General features: G+C 38.9%; 3 protein-coding genes and 1 long non-coding RNA gene across 10 annotated transcripts; 2 read left to right on the top strand and 2 right to left on the bottom strand.

Moving 5' to 3' along the window:
- Positions 1 to 1,232: 1,232 nt before the first annotated feature.
- On the top strand, positions 1,233 to 4,144 carry sb:cb1081 (sterile alpha motif domain-containing protein 9-like). The gene has a single exon (XM_053618801.1). It carries the CDS (start codon positions 1,237 to 1,239, stop codon positions 3,910 to 3,912), a length of 2,676 nt encoding a protein of 891 aa, XP_053474776.1. The 5' UTR covers positions 1,233 to 1,236; the 3' UTR covers positions 3,913 to 4,144.
- Positions 4,145 to 5,722: 1,578 nt separating this feature from the next.
- LOC128604115 (uncharacterized) lies at positions 5,723 to 7,133 on the bottom strand. The gene is made up of 2 exons (XR_008385141.1): positions 6,956 to 7,133; positions 5,723 to 6,822 (listed from the first exon to the last, which is right to left on the bottom strand). It is a non-coding gene; the product is annotated as an uncharacterized LOC128604115 (long non-coding RNA).
- Positions 7,134 to 7,749: 616 nt separating this feature from the next.
- zgc:92594 (uncharacterized protein LOC436996 homolog) lies at positions 7,750 to 17,800 on the top strand. 7 transcript variants are annotated; one of them, XM_053618937.1, is made up of 8 exons: positions 8,755 to 8,908; positions 9,023 to 9,530; positions 10,235 to 10,883; positions 15,194 to 15,289; positions 15,367 to 15,600; positions 15,983 to 16,005; positions 16,091 to 16,236; positions 17,035 to 17,800. In XM_053618937.1, the coding sequence occupies exons 3-8, from the start codon at positions 10,257 to 10,259 to the stop codon at positions 17,238 to 17,240; spliced, it is 1,332 nt and encodes a 443-aa protein (XP_053474912.1). In that variant the 5' UTR covers positions 8,755 to 8,908; positions 9,023 to 9,530; positions 10,235 to 10,256; the 3' UTR covers positions 17,241 to 17,800. The 7 variants fall into 7 exon arrangements, with proteins under 7 accessions (XP_053474911.1, XP_053474909.1, XP_053474917.1 ...); XM_053618936.1 differs by lacking the exons at positions 8,755 to 8,908; positions 9,023 to 9,530 and adding an exon at positions 7,750 to 7,991; XM_053618934.1 differs by lacking the exons at positions 8,755 to 8,908; positions 9,023 to 9,530 and adding an exon at positions 7,750 to 8,013.
- A 45-nt stretch (positions 17,801 to 17,845) lies between these two features.
- LOC128604110 (serine/threonine-protein kinase Nek4-like) lies at positions 17,846 to 20,925 on the bottom strand. Its single transcript, XM_053618933.1, is given in 1 exon segment — positions 17,846 to 20,925. A coding segment is annotated over 1 exon segment (2,457 nt). The 3' UTR covers positions 17,846 to 18,468.
- Between the last annotated feature and the right edge of the window lie 514 nt (positions 20,926 to 21,439).

Raw genomic sequence — 21,439 nt, 5'->3', positions numbered from 1 at the left:
AAAAATTACTTCCCACTTCTTAGACATTTTTGTACACTTTTTAGACACTTCTGGACATGCCCACATCTAGTCGCCAAAGGTAGCTGTCACTCATGTTGCCAGAAGTCACCAGCTCTCTTTGAAAATTAATGGTCTTCGGTTGCTGCGAGTCGCTGTATGTATGAATGCACCTTTAGATTTCCATTTTTAATTGATTAAAAAAATTCAACAGTATAAAAATACAATAACTGAAATTGAATAATGGCACAATCTCCTAGCAGTACATAATAAAACAAAAAAACCCCAGTAATTAAACATAAATTATTTAAACCACTACTGTTATCACTCATGGGTGTATACCGTCTATCCAGCATTTTTAGCTTAGAAGAAATTGTCTTAAAACATACTAATTAACTATAACATTTTAATAAAGTGAAAAATGTATGAAAAGTAGTTGTTTTATGTATGTTATGTGCCACACTTTGAATTAGCTTTGTTAGCAATACTCGCTAACTATACTAGCTGAGCAGTACATGGGAACTCATTGCAAGATATGTTGTACCAAATGCACCGTACAATTGGTCCATGGAATTATTTGCGCCAATTGTTGTGCGGTTGTGTGTGCAAATAGCTAGAAACTTAGTGTGTGTTAGCCTTAATTTTTTACTCTATATACTAGCTAGCTAGCTACCTAGCCACTAACCTTTTTTCATTTCAAACTGACTAAACACAATTAGTCAGTGTACTTTTTCTTTTTGCATTTTTCCAACCCGGGTATACATGGGGATTCATGATCACTGCTTGTTCATAATTTTCTGATGTTGCTTACATTAGTTACCTAATTTAGTTATGTAAATTTCAGTTTCTATTCTTTTCACACCACAAGGGGGCCTCCTTTGACTGCATGATGCATAAAACCTTTCACTAAATGATAGTAAAGTATGTTTTTTGCATATCTATTTTAAAAATCAGGAGTTCCCTGGTGGTTATTGCCGTCCAAACACAATATTCCACCACCTTAATCTTGTGTCCTAATACATTCTTACACATGTTGCTCTTGAATAGTTACTAGTTTACTAAGGAACCATATTGTGAAGTGTTACAAAACTGTAAAATATTTATTTTTTAAAAAATATTAAATATTGACTTTACAACCAAATCCAAATGATAATTTCTTTTCATTTCATTCTCCAGCAAGGCACTTTGGAAGTCACAGAATTAAAATCAATCAAGGGTTAACCTCAGAACTCAGGCCTGATGGCAAATTATACTGTTCCTTCTCACCGTGGTGGGCAAATACCACTACAGCCTCAAGACAGAGACCATCTGTCAGCCCTTGATGTTGTGTGGGCCAATAAATATGAGGGTGAAATGATCAGTTCTGCAAATGCCATGGAGATGGAATTCAAGTTTTACAAAGGTGCCCCACCACAATGGCTGAACTTCTATTGGGCTGAACAAGAGAACTCCCCTTTTGTCAAGCGGGATATGTATCAAGTACTACAAAGAAAGATCAATGAAACTAAAACTAAAAGGTGGCGCTTTGCTTCTATTAATTTGTCCCATGAACCAGGCAGTGGAGGGTCCACCTTGGCCATGCAGGTACTATGGGACCTGAGAAAAAAGCTCAGGTGTGCCAGAGTAATAGATTCTGCAACAGACACGAAGGCCATTGCACAGCAAGTGCTGCGGTTATTTAGAGCAGGTGGTTCAGAAAACCAAAACACTGTTCTCCTTCTTCTGGACAACAAGCACACAATTGATGATACTTCATTTCGAGAAAACCTTGAAGAAAACCTCTTTGATGAAATTAAAGCAAACAATATCAGTGCTACAATCCCTGTGGTTATCATTTTAAACTGTCTCCGCCAGAAAGATTTGACAGAAAGAACAGAAAATGTGAAACTGTCCTCAAGCCTTTCAGAGGAAGAGCAAGACAATTTTAAGAGAAAACAGTCTGACATCATTCAAAAACATGGAAACAGACACACTCAACTTTATGCCTTTAACATTATGCTGAGAAATTACGATCAAAGTTATGTTAAATATGTCTGCAAAAATTTTCTGCCATTAAAGAAAAAAAGGAGGCCACGCAAACAACAACTTCTGGCTTTTTTGGCACTGATTAATTCATATGTCCCTGGCTCTGATCTCCCATATGATCTTTGTCGGATGTTCATTGGGAGGGAAGGTAATAATGTTGACGCTTTCTCTTTGGAGCAAAATATGCAGCCCTTCACAGACTTTCTGGTCATATTCTCAACAAAGGAAGAAAAGGCCAGAAGTGAGGACGTACATGTACGTATGGTACATCCCATGATTGCTGATGAATGTCTAAGATTGTTAACTAAAGCTGGGGTAACCAGAGGTGACACTACATTGAAGCTACTGAGAGAAATGTGCAAAGATGACATGCCTCCATGTTTGGTGAAAACTGTAAAAAAATTACTCACAAAGCGAGAATATAGGCTGCAAAAACAGGAAAAATTCTCCAGAGTGATCCTAGATATAAGAAAGGAAAGGCCATCCATGTGTGTTGCAGTGTTGAAAATGGCCTTGAAAAAATTTACAACGGATCCATTTTATCCACAAGCTCTTGCCCGTTTCTATTACATTGGGATGGAAGATTATGAACGAGCTAAACACTGGGTTGAAATGGCAATTATGAGGGATAAAGGAAACTCCTTTATCAGAGACACCCTTGGACAAGTGCATAAAAACTATTTAAAATATATTATCCGTGAAAAACAATTGCCATTGAAAAACCCTGAAGCGTATGCTAGAAAAATCCTGGAACTTGGAAAACAAGCAACTAAGGGTTTTAAGGATGAAGAAGAAGTTGCTAAGGCAGAGGAGGCACCAGAGATGAAAGAGCATGGCATGACGAGCACATCTACCATCTTCAACAACAGGGGTACCTTTGGCTACATGCAAGCGGCAAAGATCATTTTTGATGAACTCACAACCCTTCACAAGGACTGGTCCAAAGTACTTACAAAGGAAGTAACTCCGCACTGTTTTCTCAACTCTTATGGAAAAGGCAAATGTGAGAAGTATAAGAGTCTCATTACAAGTCTAAGAGATGAAGTTGAGGTCAAGTTCGAATTTTTTGAATGGTATCTCCTTTACTCAAAGCCAAGCATCCACAAAGATGAACCCACATACTTCTGGCCAGAAGTTGATGAATGCTACATGAAATTTGTAACACAATACCAACAGAATAAGTCAGCATTTCAGATCCTCAAGGAGAAAAAGGCCAACACATTTGCAGGATTACTGTACACACAAGACAGAGACACTGAACTGGAACTGATCACTGAACAATGGAAAGATATTTATTTGCAATCACAGAGTGATGCGCAGATTATCCAAAACTACGTTGTTGCAAATGTCATGTTAAGTCAAAGGAGTAACACATCCATAGCATCACTGGAAGAACTTCAGGCAATGTTACACAAGCTCTGGACAGAACAAAAAGATAACAGAAGTCCAGAATTCTATCTCTTGGTTCTTCTGCTCTTTTGGCCTGATGCACAACAGGGCAGACCCAACAGTCTGGACATGTCTGAATGTGTTAGGCATATGCATCATTCCTTTGAAAGAACGTACAAAAATTACCTACGCTCTCGTTACCTGGTGCCTCTCTTCTTCCTAACTGTAGGCCACGGACTACATGGATTTGTCCCTAAATCATGTGTAGATGAAACTTCAATTGACCTTCTTACTAAAGGAAGTGAAAGAGTTGAAATCCCACAACTGCGACGTGTGAGAGGAGAGGTGAGAAATTATAAGGCTTTTGCTGTAGAAGGATCTGAGAAGATTGAGGTTTCTCCCGATCGTCCAGCCAGTGTTCGTGGTGAAGGAAAGGTTTCTTTCTATCTTGGCTTTAACATCAAGGGACCTGTGGCTTACAACATTAGATATGAGCAATAAAGCTGAAGATAAATACATTAGATATGAGTCTGAGCTCCAGTTGAACAATAGGGTTCAGTGAATACACAGAAATTGAATGAATGCAACCTTTATGTAATATTAACGTCCAATAAGGATGAAAGTAAAAACAGGGATTCAAAAATTTTGATAAATATATCATCACTAGTGTAGGGTCAATTTAATCAATTGTACATGATATAATGGGTTTAGTAATGTCCTTCATAATGGGTCATGTTTTGCTGGACTACCATCAACTGCACAAACTACACATGATCTGAAACACTGCTTTTATATAAATAGATCTCTGATGGGATGGTAGAATTTGACGTACCTTCTGTATCTTACTGCTAGAAAAATCAAATACTATATCATTCCTCATTAAAGTTTAAAATGTTCTAAATTTACTATAAATGCAGTCTGGGGCAGATTCAGAGTCAACATAAGTAACTTAAAGTATGTCAATATTTATGCAAGGAATGTTCCTCATATTCAGACATGGGTTACACATAAGCTTAAATCGATTTTCTGCAGCTGCCATTCAGATTATATAAAATACTTGTGTGTAGCTCAAAGATAGCCAGAATTTTCTTGAGTAAAGTTGTCCAAGATAAAGATGCTGCTTGACAGCAATGTCTCCAATTATGATGCAGTGTCCTCTGAGTGAAAAAAAACCCTTTTGTGTAGACTTGTAAAAGACAATGCTATTAATTACTGAATAGTGTCATATGTATGTATTTAATAATAGCCTCAAATGACACTCCATAGTTTTCATAGTATATGAAAAAAGTTGATCCATAGTTTACATACACTGTGACGCATTATATTTACATCAAACTGTCTGGATCATTCAAGGTCAGATTCAAGGTCAGGGGCAAACTCCGCCTTGGTATGTAGCTGAAGAGTATAGCACGCATAACTCTGATTACTTCCCTCAGTATGTACCTGCACACTCTGTAATCCATTTCCTGAAAATTAATTACATGAATATAATTTCTTCATTTATATTAATACAATAATACTAAAAGCATCCACACCTACATGAAAAGACATGACTTTAGCTAACACACTTTGTGTTTATGCAATTAATAATTAATAGTTTGACATCAATAACTTGGGTGTACTGCAAACAGACATTTGGGGAGTCAGTCATTTTGTAACCAGACATCACTATTCTAAGCTAACCAGCTTGGCAGTCCCGCAGAAATGCCTCTAGATAATGAGATAATAAGCATGTTTACTGCACAGAGGGTCACTATGTACTGTATATTTCTTTTGTTGTTGTTGATCTTTTGCACTGTCATCTAAAATGTATGGAACATATTTCTATTTTAAAAGTTAATTATAATTATGTAGCTTGTTAAAGAGGTGGTGGAGGGTCTTATGTGGAGGAGAGGATTTATTTATTTTTTTTTCATTTTTAGATTCCATTGAGAGCTTAGGTGAATTACAATATTCTTTGAAACAGTGCATGCTATTAAATATAACATTGTAATTATGCATTGTTGTAAACAAATAAAATCAACGAAAGCATCTAAAGGCCTCTTAATCAATTTATTTTTGGCAGTTAATTCCTAGCTGAGACATTAGTAGTCTGAGTGAAAATGTTCATACTGACAAACTGAACTCTGCAAGGCTCAATTTAGCACTGTGTGTTAATTAAACACTGGAGGTTTGCTGATTAAAGATGAGTAATTGTTTCTTGGAAGCATTGCAGGCCTTCTTAGTCTCATTGTTAACCTTAACCAGAAAAAGCTAAGACAATTTAGATTTAGATACTCTGAAGTAACTGTTTCCACAGATGAACACAAGCTTGACTATAGAAAAGCACTTTACTGATATGGAGTGAGTGTAGATTTTGGTGGAGCAGGATCACATTAATAACAATATAACCTCAAACAAAGTTAAGACGGGGATATCATATGGAAGTAAAATAATGACATGTCTTTGAAATAATTAAAAAAAAGCATGTTGAATTGCACTAATTGAAAATATAATGCTTTGTAATAAGAGTTCTTGTATTTTAATGCATTGTATTTCCAGGCCTTAAATTTTTTGGGGGTGCAGTTTGACATAGTTGTATATTTAAGCTGGGAATATTTCAATTGGAAACATTTATCATACAATTTCATTATGAAAAATTCAATAATCAATATATGCCTTCTGAAGTTCATTAAAAAAATACTCAGTTTGTTTAAAAATACCACCTATAATATTCGACAGGCAAATTTTAGTCCATTTGATTTCGCTTTAAAAATTCGCTTCCACAAATTCAGTGGGTAAGATTCAGTAAGATATTCAGCACTGCACATCTGGGAACTGCAGGAACAGCAGAAGCATATCCATGCATGATGCATAATCTCCACCTGCTGCTAGTCCGTCTCCACCATCAGGTGGTGCAAGTGAGTGTTGACGAAACCCAAAGCAACAGGTACAGTGAGAACTTCATAATTGCACAGAGAAATTAAGCTCAATATTAATCAGAGCAGCAGAGAAATCTATCCCTAAAGTGTAAGGAAATGGAAGGGAGAAAGTTGTTCCATGGTGCAGTGAAGACTGTTCTCATACAATTAAAAATAGACATCAAGCATTTAGTGTTAAAAATAACATTGACACCAGAGGCAGTCAAGAATATCAGAAGGAACGAACTGTGTGAGGTGTGTTAAAGAAGATGATTGGGCTGTATAAAACCAGAAATATACCGGTATTAACAGGAGAAGGAAGAATAGCTATCACAGAAAAAGACAAGGCAGAAATATTAGCTAAAAGCTCATAGTAGTTGTGCCTTCTGAGATGCTTTTCTGGCCATTGTTCGTTGACAGCTCTCATAAACAAGGCGTTTCTGTCCGCATCACTGTCACTGGATGGATGTTTTTTCTTTATTGCACCATTCTGAGTAAACTCTAGAGATTGCTGTGTGTGAAAACACCAGGAGATCAGCACTTAAAGAAATACTTAAACCAGCCCATCTGACACCAACAATCATACCAAAGTCAAAATAAATGAGGTCATTTTTCCCTATTCTGATGGTTGATATGAACATTACAAGAATCTGCATTATTTTATGCACTGCTGCAGACTGGAATAAAGTTGGTCTTGACGTTGGACATTCGATATTCGCGGAAATGCGGAAATTAAGGGACCGTCTCTAAAGTTACATACGACATTGTTATACACGATTCTAACTTCAATAGCATTTGAAGGGAATGACTTATAGTCACAAAACCAACTGGAAAGTGTTCATCTAGGTGTCAGGTATGAGACACACCTTTTTAAATTTTTGATATTTATCAAAATAAGTTATTAAATCACATTTAAATTAGACATGAATTTCACTGCAGAATGGGCTCATACACAAAATATACCATTATTTAAAGCTCAATAGCATTTGAAGGGAATGATGTACAGTCATATAACCAACTGTACAGTGTTCATCTGGGTGTCAGGTATGCGGCACACCTTTTAGATTTTTGATCTTTAACCCTACAATGCATGAACCAAAAAAACCTTCACGAATTCATAAAGGGGGTCAAAATGACCCGTACTGGATTGAATGGTTTTCTTCAAAAAATTGATGTCCTATTAATGAAATTATATAATTTCATTTATATATATATATATATATATATATATATATATATATATATATATATATATATATACACACACACACACAGTATCTCACAAAAGTGAGTACATCCCTCACATTTTTGTAAATATTTGATATCTTTTCAAGTGACAACACTGAAGAAATGGTATATTTTGTGTATGAGCCCATTCTGCAATGAAATTCATGTCTAATTTAAATGTGATTTAATAGCTTATTTTGATAAATATCAAAAATCTAAAAGGTGTGTCTCATACCTGACACCTATATGAACACTTTCCAGTTGGTTTTGTAACTGTAAGTCATTCCCTTCAAATGCTATTGAAGTTAGAATCATGTATAACAATGTCGTATGTAACTTTAGAGACGGTCCCTTAATTTCCGCGAATATCGAACGTCCAACGTCAAACCAACTTTATTCCAGTTTGCAGCAGTGCACACTATTTGCTGATTAGATAATTGCATTAATTAGTAGGTAGGTGTACAAATTGTGCTAGGTGAGTGTACACACACACACACACACACACACATACATACATATACACACACACACACACACACACACACACACACACACACACACACACATATATATATATATATATATATATATATATATATATATATATATATATGTATTCTAAGGCTTATGATTGTGATTGCAGTGTGATCTGACAATGAAAAGCAATGCAACTGGCAATCGCTTCTGAAGCAAAGACAGTGCTTTTTAAACAAACAAAACAACAACCTACTGCTAATTGTTTTTTAAACATAAAGATGACGCGATATAAGGACTATGGCACGGAAGACCTGAAACCGTTTATTACTTTTTTTTCTTATTCTTCCTCCTCTAATAACAAGTGAAGCCGCATATCGTTCTCCTCCATTGTTCTTCGTGTTGTTGTAGTTCTTTTTCGTTGTCGTCCTTTACACCAGAAAACCTGTTTACTGCTCCGTACTGACTCTTGTAGGCCAGGACGGGTAGTGCAAGTTGTCATAATGCGCATGCGTCGACGGCTTGCGTACGCGTACATGTCAAATGGAGTATACTTTGAAAGGCTATGCGTATGCGTGAAAAAAAGCGAACTGTACTTTAGGTTTAACGGTCGCTTAAAAGAACCGACTCGTTTGCGCGAGTCGACAGTCAACGTACATTGTTCAAATAAAAAAGATCCGACTCTTTCACGAACGACGCATATCGACTCTACTGAGGAGCAGGTATTACAATTCGGCAAGTGCATTTATGTTATGATTTGGGGCCAGTGCGCTACTTATTATGAACCAGATCTTAGTAACACCACCACGGGGACGTACATATTTCCTAAAACTACAAGAAAAGAAAGACTAGTAACGGAATTTGAGAATATCGGAGAGTTCAAAGGGAAGCGTGAGGTGAGGAGCTCATCTGATACCGCTTTTAAGCCCAGCTTGTTATTGTGTATGATACGCTGACATGAATATTTAATTTGGTTAATGCCCGTCTTGTTGATATTGTCGAGGCTACAGGTGTCATTGGAGGCGAGTTAATCCTCGTCACAGGGGACTAATCCGCCGTGATTAATTCATCGGGTTATTTTAAAACAAACACAACAGCGACTAAAGTGAACCAAGGTTTATTTATTTGTTTATTAAACATTTTGGATATGTACATATTCATAATTAACGTTTGCTGTTGGGAATTGGGAACGGTGACGCCGTTTTTGCTGAAATTATCAACATACTTGACCGTTAGCGTGTATGCTAATTGTCGGCAAAATATTTACGTCTCGCGCGTTTTTTTGGTAAAACTGTGCGCGTGAGTCCTGGACAAACCGTGCAGTATGACTCACTACTTCTCTTCATTTTTAATGTGCTCCGAGAGACCGAGATCACGGATCTCAAACCCCTCTGCTATACTGCACTAGATAGGACGTCAAAATAGTGCGCAACCGCTGATTTGGACGCAGGCAGAATGAAGAAGAAGCACGTGACCCGTCAGTGTATACAGTAGATATATTCGATCAGTTTATTTCCGGTAACGAGTTTTGTTTGTTTCTCTCTCTCTCTCTCTCTCTCTCTTTTTTAATTTTTTTTTAAATTTATTTATTTATTTTTTTTTGGAGATGGACATGTTAGATTATTATACGTAGATTAGATTAATATACTAATATCCCGCATGTCAGAAAGAGGTAAGATTATTTTATTAAAAAAACAACAACAAAATAATAACAGGTTGAATTAAGGACTTATAACTATAAGGAAATGCACATGTATAAGGAAACAAAGTTATTGGCTATTATTTATGTAGGACCGTATAAATAATACAATTTTGGGTCCATTTTAAGGCCAGTGTGTGTTTTTACTAATTTTGCATTTTGGCAAATTGTATAGTGAAACATTGTAAATAAAGAATATATTGTGTATAGTGAGGTATTAAATTTTGCTTGGTCACTGGGTGGATTTGTTCATGCAGGCCTGGCAAACCAGGTCTTGCTTTCGTTTTAGATTTCTGTTCAGAAACAATAAGCCTTGTGTCTTCTAAATAATTTAACTATTTATTTATTTATCTCTTTATTTTTAAATAAACGACAAGTTGTTTGCTCAGGATACACTTGTTTTAATTTTAACCTTTATCTTTATTCGGTATCTTGCTTATCTGTGAATATGTTTTAATATATCAGTTCACTTGTTGTCAAATAAATATTTTGGAGGATAATCAAAGTTCTCATTTGCTTGCAGAGTGACTTAAAGAAGCATCGTCATGGCGAAAGCTTTGGAGGACACCAGTGTGCTGGAGGAAGAGCTGACCTGCCCTGTGTGCCTAGACCTTTATCGAGAACCCCACCTGTTGCCATGTGGCCACAACTTCTGCCTGCAGTGTCTGCGGAGGCTGAAGAGCCGTTCAGAGCGTGGCCGTCTGCGCTGCCCTGAATGCCGCGAGAGCCACCGCTGCTCCAAGCAATGGCAGAAGAACTTCAAACTTGCCAGCATCGCTGACGGCTTTCGGCACCGCAACCGCACCCAGCGGCCCAGCCAGAGCCGACCAGGACCCTCATACAGGACCGCTGAGGTGCGCTGTGATTATTGTGGTCCGGACATTACCGGTGATTCAGCCAAGAGATCCACAGCGGTGAAGACGTGCCTGAAGTGTGAGGTGTCCATGTGTCCAGAGCATGTGCAGCACCACCTTGAGCTCCCTGCCTTCCGCGAGCATCCGCTGGTGGAGCCACTGAGCGACATGAGGAAGAGAAAGTGCATAGAGCATGACGAGATGTTTCGATATTACTGTATGGATGAGCGCAAGTTCCTGTGCAATGCATGCACCATTGAGGGAGGTCACAACAGGCATGCTATCAAAACGCTCAAGAATACCATGAAGGACCTGCGGGTAGGATGCACAGTACTGACATGACATACTGACACGACATTGTTTTACACTGGCATTAACATCTGAATGTGGTCTTTAATAATAAGAGGGTAGTCTACAGGTATGATTATTAACCATTTTCTAAATTCTCCAAAGCCAATTCTTGAACTGCTCTGTGTATATTGTGTATATATCTGAATAATCTCATATAGGATCTGATTGAGTTCATTTACCTGCCAGATACAAAATGCTTTAGTTTAATGGTGTTCATTAGAGATGCAGGATCAGGATTTTTACAGCTGATACCGATTTCTTGTCATCTTGGTCGACTGATAACGATCCAGATACCAATCTTTTTGTTGCTGTTTAAGCTTTAATCAGGAGGTTTATCATAAACAGTTAAATGTAAGATCTCTGCTCATGGCTACAGTTAATTGAATTACAATATTAGCAATGAAAAATACTGTTGGTTAATTTATAAATAAACAAGCATAATATATTTAGTTTTAAATATCTTAAACAATATATTTATTCAAAGTCGCACAAAGTACTTTTTGGTCGCACTGTAGAGCTCTGGCACATCAATACACAAAGCCCCACCCCAGTGAACTCAGATAGGAGTGTTATTCAGGAGGTATTAACGAGGGCGTAATAAGTGGTATTCCTTCATTCATCTTCAGTAAGCACTTTATTGTGATCGAGGTCCTGGTGGATGAAGTTCAACAGTCATTTACATTCTTACACTAATTCACACATAGGGGAAATTAGGGACACTGGTTCCTGGTTCAGCCTTGAGCTCGGGTTTCTTTATGTGTAGAGTTTCTCCCCATGTCTGCATAGGTTTCCTCCACATCCTCCAGTTTCCTCCCACTGTCCAAAAACTTGTTCTTAAATACCCACTAGATGTGAATGTGTGTGTGCATGGTGCCCTGCAAAGGTCTGGCTTCCTGTTCCACATTCCCAGGATGTATCCCCACCAGCATTCCCAGGATTGACTCTGGACCCACTGGGATCCGGACTAGAATAAAGCCTTTTTTTTTTTTCCTTTTGCACTTCATTTATGTCTTTTTCCGCTTCCTCTATGGCTGTTCAGGCTTGGGCTCTTGACTGGTGTCTAAGTCGGAGTAAGGAGTGTTGGCATGCTGAATTTCTCAGTTTAATATATCTGCTCGCTATCCTGTAACTGCTCCTCCTCCACCAAGGAGGGACAGTTTAGCGTCTCCCACAGGCGCTGCTTGATCCTGTGGCCCAGCACCATGGAGTACACCGGAGTGGCTTTCCGGTGGATGTCACCAGCTTCCGGTCCACCACTGAGTGGTAGACTCCTTGGTACTCTGGACCGCTGAGACCGTGGATTATAAGGGGTTGGTCCATCAGAGATTCTCTAATGGAGCTTGTCCCTGGTTCAGTGGCAGCAGAGGAGGCTGGTTGTGGTTGGATTTCAGGAAGCATAATAGCGTTTATAGTGCAACAGGCTTCCAGTTGTAGCTCTAGCTTCTGCAGCTCTTCCTCTTGTGCTGTTTCCCATTTTCTCTTCTTTGCAGTCTGAACCAAGAAACATGACAAGATGTTTCAATCAATATCATGTATAAGCATGTCTGATCTGCTACTCCAAGTGTTCATTTGCTATACTCAAGAAAAAGAAATGTTTAGACCTGACGCAGAGGGTTGGCATGTTCTCTCTTATGATGCCTGCAGTAGTCATGATGCTGAAAAGACATTTTATAGTGCAGTATTATTTTAACAACGTGCTTGTACTTAAAAGTAAGTATTACGTGGAAATTGCTTAACAATTAAACCGCACATTTAAATGAAGCAAATAAAATAAATACATAAGTTATAGTTGTGAAAAGGACCTGTAGGTGATGACAGTTTCGACCACCTGAGCACTACCATTGTCATAGCTAGTAGGCACAAGCTAGCAAAGAGCTAGACAAATGTTGGCCTAGCTACTGTAGTTAGTTAGCCACTAACTTTTTCTATTACATCAATTAACTGAAACAGAAATCGGATAAACTGATTCAATCTGATTAGTGTTCATTCCATACTGGACCATTTCTTTTTTTCCTTTTGTTTTTGTGTTTTTCCACCTCAGATCTTTGTGATCTCCTGATGTTAGTTAAATAATTTACTTAAATAAATTGCAGTTTCAGGGACGCCCTGCGACTGCCTCACACATACAGTGCATCCGGAAAGTATTCACAGCGCTTCACTTTTCCCACATTTTGGTGTGTTACAGCCTTATTCCAAAATGGATTAAGTTCATTATTTTTTTCCTCAAAATTCTACAAACAATACCCCATAATGACAACATGAAAGAAGTTTGTTTGAAATCTTTGCAAATTTATTAAAAATAAAAAACAAAAAAAGCACATTTACATAAGTATTCATAATATCTTTTCAGAATATCTTCCAGTTGGATCATTTCTGCATTCCAGTCAAATGGGAAAAAAATTAAATGGAGCAAACGATCTCAGAAACGTTCATTGAAAGATCCCTAAACATTAAAGATAATCTTAAATGTTAGAGTGATTAGTAAGCATTAGATTATTTATTAGATTTTAATTGAATCTAATTATCATATTACCAAGCAGTAGTATCCGTTGAATCATATTCATTTAAAATTTATTTTAAGTCAGTGGTCGGGAGATTTCAACACTTTCATTTTTTCCATTTTTAAAATCCAATTTCAGTATTAAAATGTGCTGGTTTTATGGATCTCAGTGGAATCACAAACTGATGGATGGAAAACTAGCCAGATTGCAGTTTTATTTTTTCTATCTTAATATGAGTTTAAAGTATAATTTTAAGTCAGTATGTGAATTGCATTCAAATAAATTATATTTCTTATAAAATGTACTTTTGTTGTTATATAAATAATAAGTTACATATAAATAAAATAAGTTTATTGCTTATAAAATATTCTTTCTGTCCCAATTAAGTCTGAAGCAGCTTTTTATAATATATATATATTATATATATATATATATATATATATATATATATATATATATATATATATATATATATATAAAATACTACAGTTTCGTGTACTATGATAAAGAGTTGAGGTGTAATGCAATGCCATTATCGTATCTGAATCTGAATTCGGATTTAAACTGGAAAATAACATGATTTAGACCACAACCATTCATTTTCTATGTACATCACACAGGTATACTTTGAGGTCTCATAGATTAAATTTTGGGAACATATGCGGCCAAAATGGTTGCGATTTCGAGCCTTGAGGTTATTGATTTGAAACATGCACATAGTCTGTTGGACAGGACCGGTGTTTAAAATGCCATGTACCTTTGCGTACATATTTGTAAATGTAACATCAGTGGAACACAAATGGTATCTCAATCGTGGAATCCAACCTTGTAGTACTAAAAAGAGAAAAATACCCTCAATGCAGTAATACAGTATGTCACCCTTTTAACAGGCAAGAGTGCACTTATTGAACTGCACTTGAAGACCCTGTCTTTATTACAGAACTGGATGTTTATAGAGAAAAACATGTTTGGCAGAATATGTTCAAGCACAATCCATTTCAGCATGCATTTGGCTAATGAATATTCATCAAGATTACAATCACACTGCAGTGAATATCAAAAAGTTTGTGAGTATAGCATTCTATATATAATTTAAAAAATGTGCATTTGGTCAAATTATCAGAGCGCTGTTGAATGTTTCAGAGTGCTTTTTTCTAATTGGTCAGAAGTTTTTCCTTATTTTACTATAACAGCAGCTCTGTAGTAGTGCAGGCTTTAACTCAAATCAAAGGTTTATATTAATGCACCAATTCTAGTATGTTACTAGTATTCTAGTATGTCTGTAGTACCAACATACACAGGGACTTGTAGAGCACATGCAAGTGGAAAGTAGAAAGTGACAGAAGTGTGAAGCTTCTGTATGACTCAGGTCTCTTGTACAATAATGCCTACAGAATTGTTCAAATCATTAACAATACAATCACGTGCCATCTCAGTAAAGAGCTCTGGAACACAGGAGAAAAGCAGAGCAGTTTTGTTTTTTTTTCCTGTGTGCTTTGTCCATTGATTGAACCATTGAGCAGTAGAGAATATGAACTGCGAATCTGTGTTTCACTCTTGCACCATGTTTCTATAGTGTATTTTTTGATTTAAATGACATGCATTAAATTATTTCCACAGAATACTGAAACGTCATTTGTAAAAAGTGAACGTAAATGTTTTATACATGTATACCAACTGAGTTAGAGCTCAGCTTGCGCTACAAAATGGGAGGCACTTTTTTGTTTTTAAACCATTTTGGAAGTGCCTTGGTCTCATTAATATGTCTCTCTGTAGGCATCTCTGGACACACAACTACAGAAGGTGAACAGGAAGATCAGAAGAGTAGAGAAAAATGTAAAGGAGCAAAGAGAGGTGGAACAGCAAAACAAGGTAATGCACCATACTTGATTCCCTCTATCCCTCTCAAGGCATGTCTTTTATGCACACACTTGCCTGCACTGTTGTAGGCCTTCCTGGAGGAAGTGGACAAGCAGGTGGACACCCTCCGAGGGGTTCTGATGACCAGGCTGGATGGATTCCTGTCATCGCTGAGTGAGGGCGTGCGTGCCTATGAGGGGGAGAACAGCCTCAACATCCAGCAGGGCGTGGTGCAAACTGAAGAGGACCGCAATCGCCTGGGAGTTGTCCACGCAGGCATCGAGCAGCTGCTACAGGAGAATGACCCATTCCAGTTCATTAAGGTCAGCCTGAATTCCATCTACGGTCATATGCATCATCACTTTTGTTTATGAAATGAGACTGGGTGAGCTGTTAAAGGAAAATAATCAACAACGGTGATCGTGATCGCAGATCTTTGGGATGCATCGTGCTTGCCCTGGTCATGAACAGCTAACGAGATAATACAGGATTTTTTGAGGGTGCAGAAGAGTATTAATCTAACGACTAACCTAACCTAACGACTGTTATGAAGCATTTGGAACCATTAATTTTATTAGCCAAAACACTGAATTGAGCAGGGCTTATAATCTGTAAATAGCTTTTAATATTCCAGTAGATACTGTGCTTATTAAGGTGTTTTGTGTTTTTGTGTTTAGTTTTTTTTTTTGTTTTGTTTTGTTTCAGGAATATATGTCATGTGCCAAAAGGTAAGAGGCGAGTTTGAGTGCTACAGTGGCATTAAAAGGCACCAGTGTGAATTTGATGATGTAAGTTACTGTCTGTGTTTCTCAGTTACCGCAGGCTTCTGAAAAGGCCACTGTTTCAGCCACATGCTGTGACAATGGATACAGAGGTCATTGAGGAATGTATGGAAGGAAAACTGGAGGATTTTATGACTGATCTGCGGGAACACATCACCACATTGATTAACACTGTCTGTAAGTTGGAGTTAGTAAGAGTAGCTGTGCTAAAACTACATAATCCAACTGTTGGCTCATTTGTTAAAAAAAAATATATCCTTCAGTACCTGTGTACTGTACACCAAGTGAGAGGATGTTTTCTCCAAGATTGACACAATTTGGTTTTAAGACTTAAAACACCAGTGATGAAACTGAACACGCAGTTAACATGCTGAACTAAATTGTTCTAAGGTATAAAACATGACAGGGTGTGCTGTTCTAGGAAAATAAACAATGACGGGATGGTATGATGCGGCCTGATGTGAGGCAGAGTAAACAAACCACCACAAAAGATCATTTCCCTATAACAGCACATCCTGAAGCGTTGTATCCTTCTTTACCTCAAAAAATTGACAGTGATTACAGCTTTCATTTTTTAATAATTAATTTTGTTATAATTTTTTTTTATCGATTTATCATTGTGGAACATTGAAACCAAATGGTACTACTTGTATAGGAGAGAAGTCAGTCAGTCCAGACTTCTGTATTTCCAGCCACAGATTCTAGCTCCTCCTAGGGGATCCTTACATTTTCAAGCCAACTGTAAAATATAATCTTTGCAGTGGGTGCAGGCCATCCAGTGGGCTGTGTCTGATACAGCTCTAGCGGGAGCTGACCAAAGGAGCTACTCTCACTTCGGAGAAGCAGCGGTCCTACTCCGAGGCTCTCCCAAACTTTCAAGCTCCTCTCCCTGCAGAGGAACCTCACTTCTGCCACCTGTACTCTTCACCAGTTCTTTATTTAAAAGGCAGAAAAATATGTGTGTTCCTCTTTCAGGTAAAGGTGATGAGGTAGATGAAGGAGATGAGGGAGTGGAAGAGGAGGAAGAGGAAGATAACAGCGAAGAAAATGAAGACGAAAATGATAGCAGCAATGAAGAGGAAGAGCAAGAGGAGATGAGCAATGATGAGGAAGACTCTGACCACAGTGAGTCTACTTATGACTACACCCCAGAGGAGGAAGAGGAAGAGGAGGATGAGTGATGCTATACTCACTGAGCCTTCTCCGCACTTGTAAGCACTTTGATTAAAAGTGATTGCTTCTGTACCTTGTTTCATTACTTTTTGATAACCAAAAATGCATTAATATCTCTAAATATTTAGTAAGAATTTCTATCCCAGGCTGGCCAATAGGGAATCGCAATGTACGCTCATCTAAATTACTTGATACTATACTTGATACTGTGAATTCAACCTGGAGTCTGATAGTGATTAACATCTGTGCTTTAAGAAAATAATATTAAACATTATGATGTATACATCATTTTTGATAGAACTGCAGTTGTATAAAAATAAACAACAAAAAAAGTGTTTTGATACTACTGACTGTGTGTGTGTGTGTGTGTGTGTGTGTGTGTGTGTGTGTGTAATAATTTGTAGTTGTGCATCTGAACTGTCCTTTCAGGATGAATGTGTTGGTGTAATATAAAATGAGCCTTGTTTCTAATTCAAGCACTGAATGTAATTGCGTTTTTTTTTTTTTCTTTCTACATTTCTAAACCTGTAGCAAGCTAATTTTTGCATTAAAATAAATATATACTGGGCATTGAATACTTATATTACACTCACAATCCACTTTATTAGCAACATCTGTACACTTGTTCATTCCTGCAATTATCCCATCTGCCTGTCATGTGCCAGCAGTGCATAAAATCATGCAGATACAGGTCAAGAGCTTCAGTTAATATCCACATCAAACATCAGAATAGAAAAAAGGGACAAATCTGTGACTTTGACCGTGACACGGTTGGTTTAAGTATCTCCTGGTATTTTCAACAGTCTCTAGAGTTTATAAAACATTGTTTGGTCTTTTTCCAACCTTTACCTGTCCATTTTCAGTGATCCTGTGCCCACTGTAGCTTAGATTCCTGTACTTGGCTGGCAGGAGTGGAGACCGATGTGGCGTTTTTTTTTTTTTTTTTAATTTTTTTTTACAGAAACCAAAGTGTTTATTATAAATCATCCTATATTTCGAAACATATGGATTGTGTTGACAATAGAAAAATGCTGACTTTCAATTTAGAACCGGATCAGAAATTTACAATCATACAGGAGAAACGAAACGCTGGTCATTGAGATCAGTTGCATAAAGACGTGATTCATTCAGTGCATTGTATCAGTTCATATTTACAAAGGAAATCAAAGTATAACCGCCAAAGTCCACTAATCATCAGTGGAGACATGATCAGGGTTTGCGCGTCAGCGGATTTACTCAGCATTTGAACGCGACGTCCTCAAAGAATTTTAGTTGCTGCACCATAACGGCGTACACTTTGTACTTCTCTTCCCCCATCTGCTGCCGTAGCACGACCTCTCGCTTGTCCTCGTCCTCCTCCTGCAGGATGTCCAGGATTTTGTCCAGCAGTTTCACTCCGAGTCCTTTAACCATGTCTGTGCGCAAGTGCTCCACGGCTGTCCTAATCTTAGCCGGTCCTGAAGAGTCCTCTGATCGGAAGTCACTGAAATAGAAATCGCGCTCTCCCTCTCTGCTTTTCCCATGAAGCATCAGCGTGTCTCGGTACGTCGTGTTCAGTTTGAACTCGGGCAGCATGGCCGAGTTAGACCGCGAGCTTTCCTGCTCACACAGGACGTCTCTGGCGTCCATTCGTAATGTCTGCGTCATCATCTGGACCAGGTCTTGCATCTCGTTGGTCTTGCTTTTGCCCTATCTGTAGTCTCCCTCAGAGCGCTCTGTGGTACTGGTGGATGAGCTGCACTCCTCATCCGAGTGACACCATGATGATTTTCTCTTAGGCTGGTCCGTGTTCTTGGCATTTAACGAGGCAACATCGCACGACGTCCTTCTGACAGCAGGAGCTGACTCGCTCTGGTTTTCTCGTATCTTCCTCAGCCGCCTCCTCTCTCGGGCTGATAGAAGCCGATTCTGGGGTATAGGGTCATGTTGGTGATCAGATTGAGAGTGTGTAGAGTGTTTAGCCATCTCAACTTCACTTCCTTCCCTCCTTTTTATACCTACGGTTGGGGAATTTTCATGAAGTGGAGGCAGAGGCCTGGAATTGGCTGCTTTAATTTTGCTCTCATCGTGGGCCACATCTCTCTTATTCTGTCTGCACTGACGGGACGTGGACGGCTCCACGGAAGAGAAAGTAGTATGAATATGATGCTTGCTGGTTTCTGAAGGAGCTGCAGTTTGCTCTGGGTTGTAAGACTCCATGAGTGCCACTGAAATAAATGGCTCAAGCAGCTTATCGGTGGATTCCAGAATAGTCCCTCTTTCTCCTGAAGGATGCTCTGCCTCAGTTTTTACGTCCTCCATCGCTGCCTGCTGCAGCAGTTTCATGATGTCCTCCTCCACAAACGGAGCTCTGCTGTCTTTTACGGGTTTGATTCTTTCCGTGGGGTTTAACAGTTCTGTCAAACTCGAACTCAGTAAAACAGGCGGGCGTTCTTCCTTTCCGATAAGGACACCTGACACTTGTGTTGTGGGGTGTGGCTGAGGAACGGCCGTGTCCTCTTTCTTTTTCTCGTCTCTCTCTGTCCGTTTGGCCGCTGAAGCTGCGGGTCGATGGGGTTTCGTTTTCCGTAGCTTGTCCTTGTATTCCTGAGGTTGAATGCCGATGGCAATATTGCTGATGGTTGCTACGTTCTGATCTGTCGAATTCAGGACGTCCTAAATGTCCTGACTTGGGGAGTTTATGAACAGGGGTGGGTTTGGGAGAATATTGTCCTTTATGCCGTTGTGATGTTTGGATTGATTTTCCTCTGACCTGCTTCCTCTGCTTTTCTGCTCAGAGTTGACACACTGTGGCTCCTGATTTTGAAGAACAGGCACTTCTCTTGGTATGTCTCTGTTAGGCTTGCTGTTCACCTTCTTTTGGGATCTGGCAGTTTTCTCTTTAGTGGCCTCCAAAAAGACGGCAATCTGTTGTTTGATATAGGGCTGCCGCAGAATGTGTTTGACATCTGGTCTGTCGTCTGGCCTCTTACACAACATTCGCTTGATCAGCTCTCCTAGCTGAGGATCGTACTTAGATGGCATCTGAGGCAACTTTCCCTCTACGATACGGTACACGAGCGAGTTCATGTCTTTTGCATTGAAGGCGTGTTTCAGAGTTGCCATCTCGTACACGCAACAGCCCAGAGCCCAAACATCCGACTTGTAGTTGTACGACTTGTTAGAGAAAAGCTCAGGACTCATGTAGTACGGCGTTCTGATCAGGGTGCTGGCCATGTCATTCTGATTCTCCAGAACACGTACAATGCCCAGATCACCCACTTTGATTATGTTGGTCTTGGTCAGGAAGATGTTCTGCGTTTTCAGATCTCGGTGCAAGATGTGTTTCTCGTGTAAATACTGCAGTGCCATGGCGATCTGGACAAACCACTCCACCACCTGTCTTTCAGGCAGCAGCTCACCCTTCTGCTGCTTCAGCCTGTGATACAGGTCTCCTCCCTCACAGAAGCCCATAACTATATAAAGCTGATAGTCTTCTCCTTCCCATGATTCCCGGTAGGTGACGATGTTGGGATGTTCGAGCTGTGACAGGAGCTGCACTTCCTGTTCAGCTGCCCGGTGCTCTAGCTTCGGCGATGTTCTCAGGTTCTGCTTCTTGATGACGTACTATTTACGGTCAGATTTGTGTTGCACCAGGTTCACCTCACCGTAACTCTCCTTCCTCACTACTCGGATGAAAACATGGCTCTCCATAATTCTCGGTAAATTCTCTAATCGTAGTGTTACATCGCGGATCAATTGACTAATCTTCACTTGATGCACAAGCAAGTATTTTTGCTGATAGTATCCAAGTTCAAACTTTTGATTTGATTTTTTTTGTGTGTGGCAGCGATGCTACAGGAAATTGTCAAGCCAGGCTTTTTCGTCACCAAGCAACGTGGCCACGTGAGCATTAGAGTTTATTGGCTCAATGCCGTAGATGGGATTTTTCACAGCGCCCTCTTGAGGTTAGGAGGATGTTTACAGAACTTCATCCATCCATTTTCTATACCAGTTATCCATCCAACACACCTTTTTATGTAATAGTTATTTTTGTATAACTATAGTGTGTGAAAATCTCAGGAGATAAGCCACTGAGATCACAATTTTCCCCCCATTCTAACGTGTGATGCGCACATGTCTGATGTGTGTTTGACCTGTATCTGCATAATTTTATACATTGTTCTGCTGTTGCATGATTGACTGATTGGATAATTGCATGAATGAG

This window comes from Ictalurus furcatus, chromosome 29, assembly GCF_023375685.1.
Source record: "Ictalurus furcatus strain D&B chromosome 29, Billie_1.0, whole genome shotgun sequence".
NCBI classification, from domain to species: domain Eukaryota; kingdom Metazoa; phylum Chordata; class Actinopteri; order Siluriformes; family Ictaluridae; genus Ictalurus; species Ictalurus furcatus.
This window is presented reverse-complemented; position numbering and strand designations above follow the sequence as displayed.

Bases quoted from the DNA above. Each gene is read 5' to 3' on its own strand.
- zgc:92594 (XM_053618936.1), top strand. From the start codon at position 10,257: ATGGCGAAAGCTTTGGAGGACACCAGTGTGCTGGAGGAAGAGCTGACC. The intron at 15,290-15,366 runs GTAATGCACCAT...GCACTGTTGTAG, and splicing joins AGGTGGAACAGCAAAACAAG to GCCTTCCTGGAGGAAGTGGA. The intron at 15,601-15,982 runs GTCAGCCTGAAT...GTTTTGTTTCAG, and splicing joins ACCCATTCCAGTTCATTAAG to GAATATATGTCATGTGCCAA.
- sb:cb1081 (XM_053618801.1), top strand. From the start codon at position 1,237: ATGGCAAATTATACTGTTCCTTCTCACCGTGGTGGGCAAATACCACTA.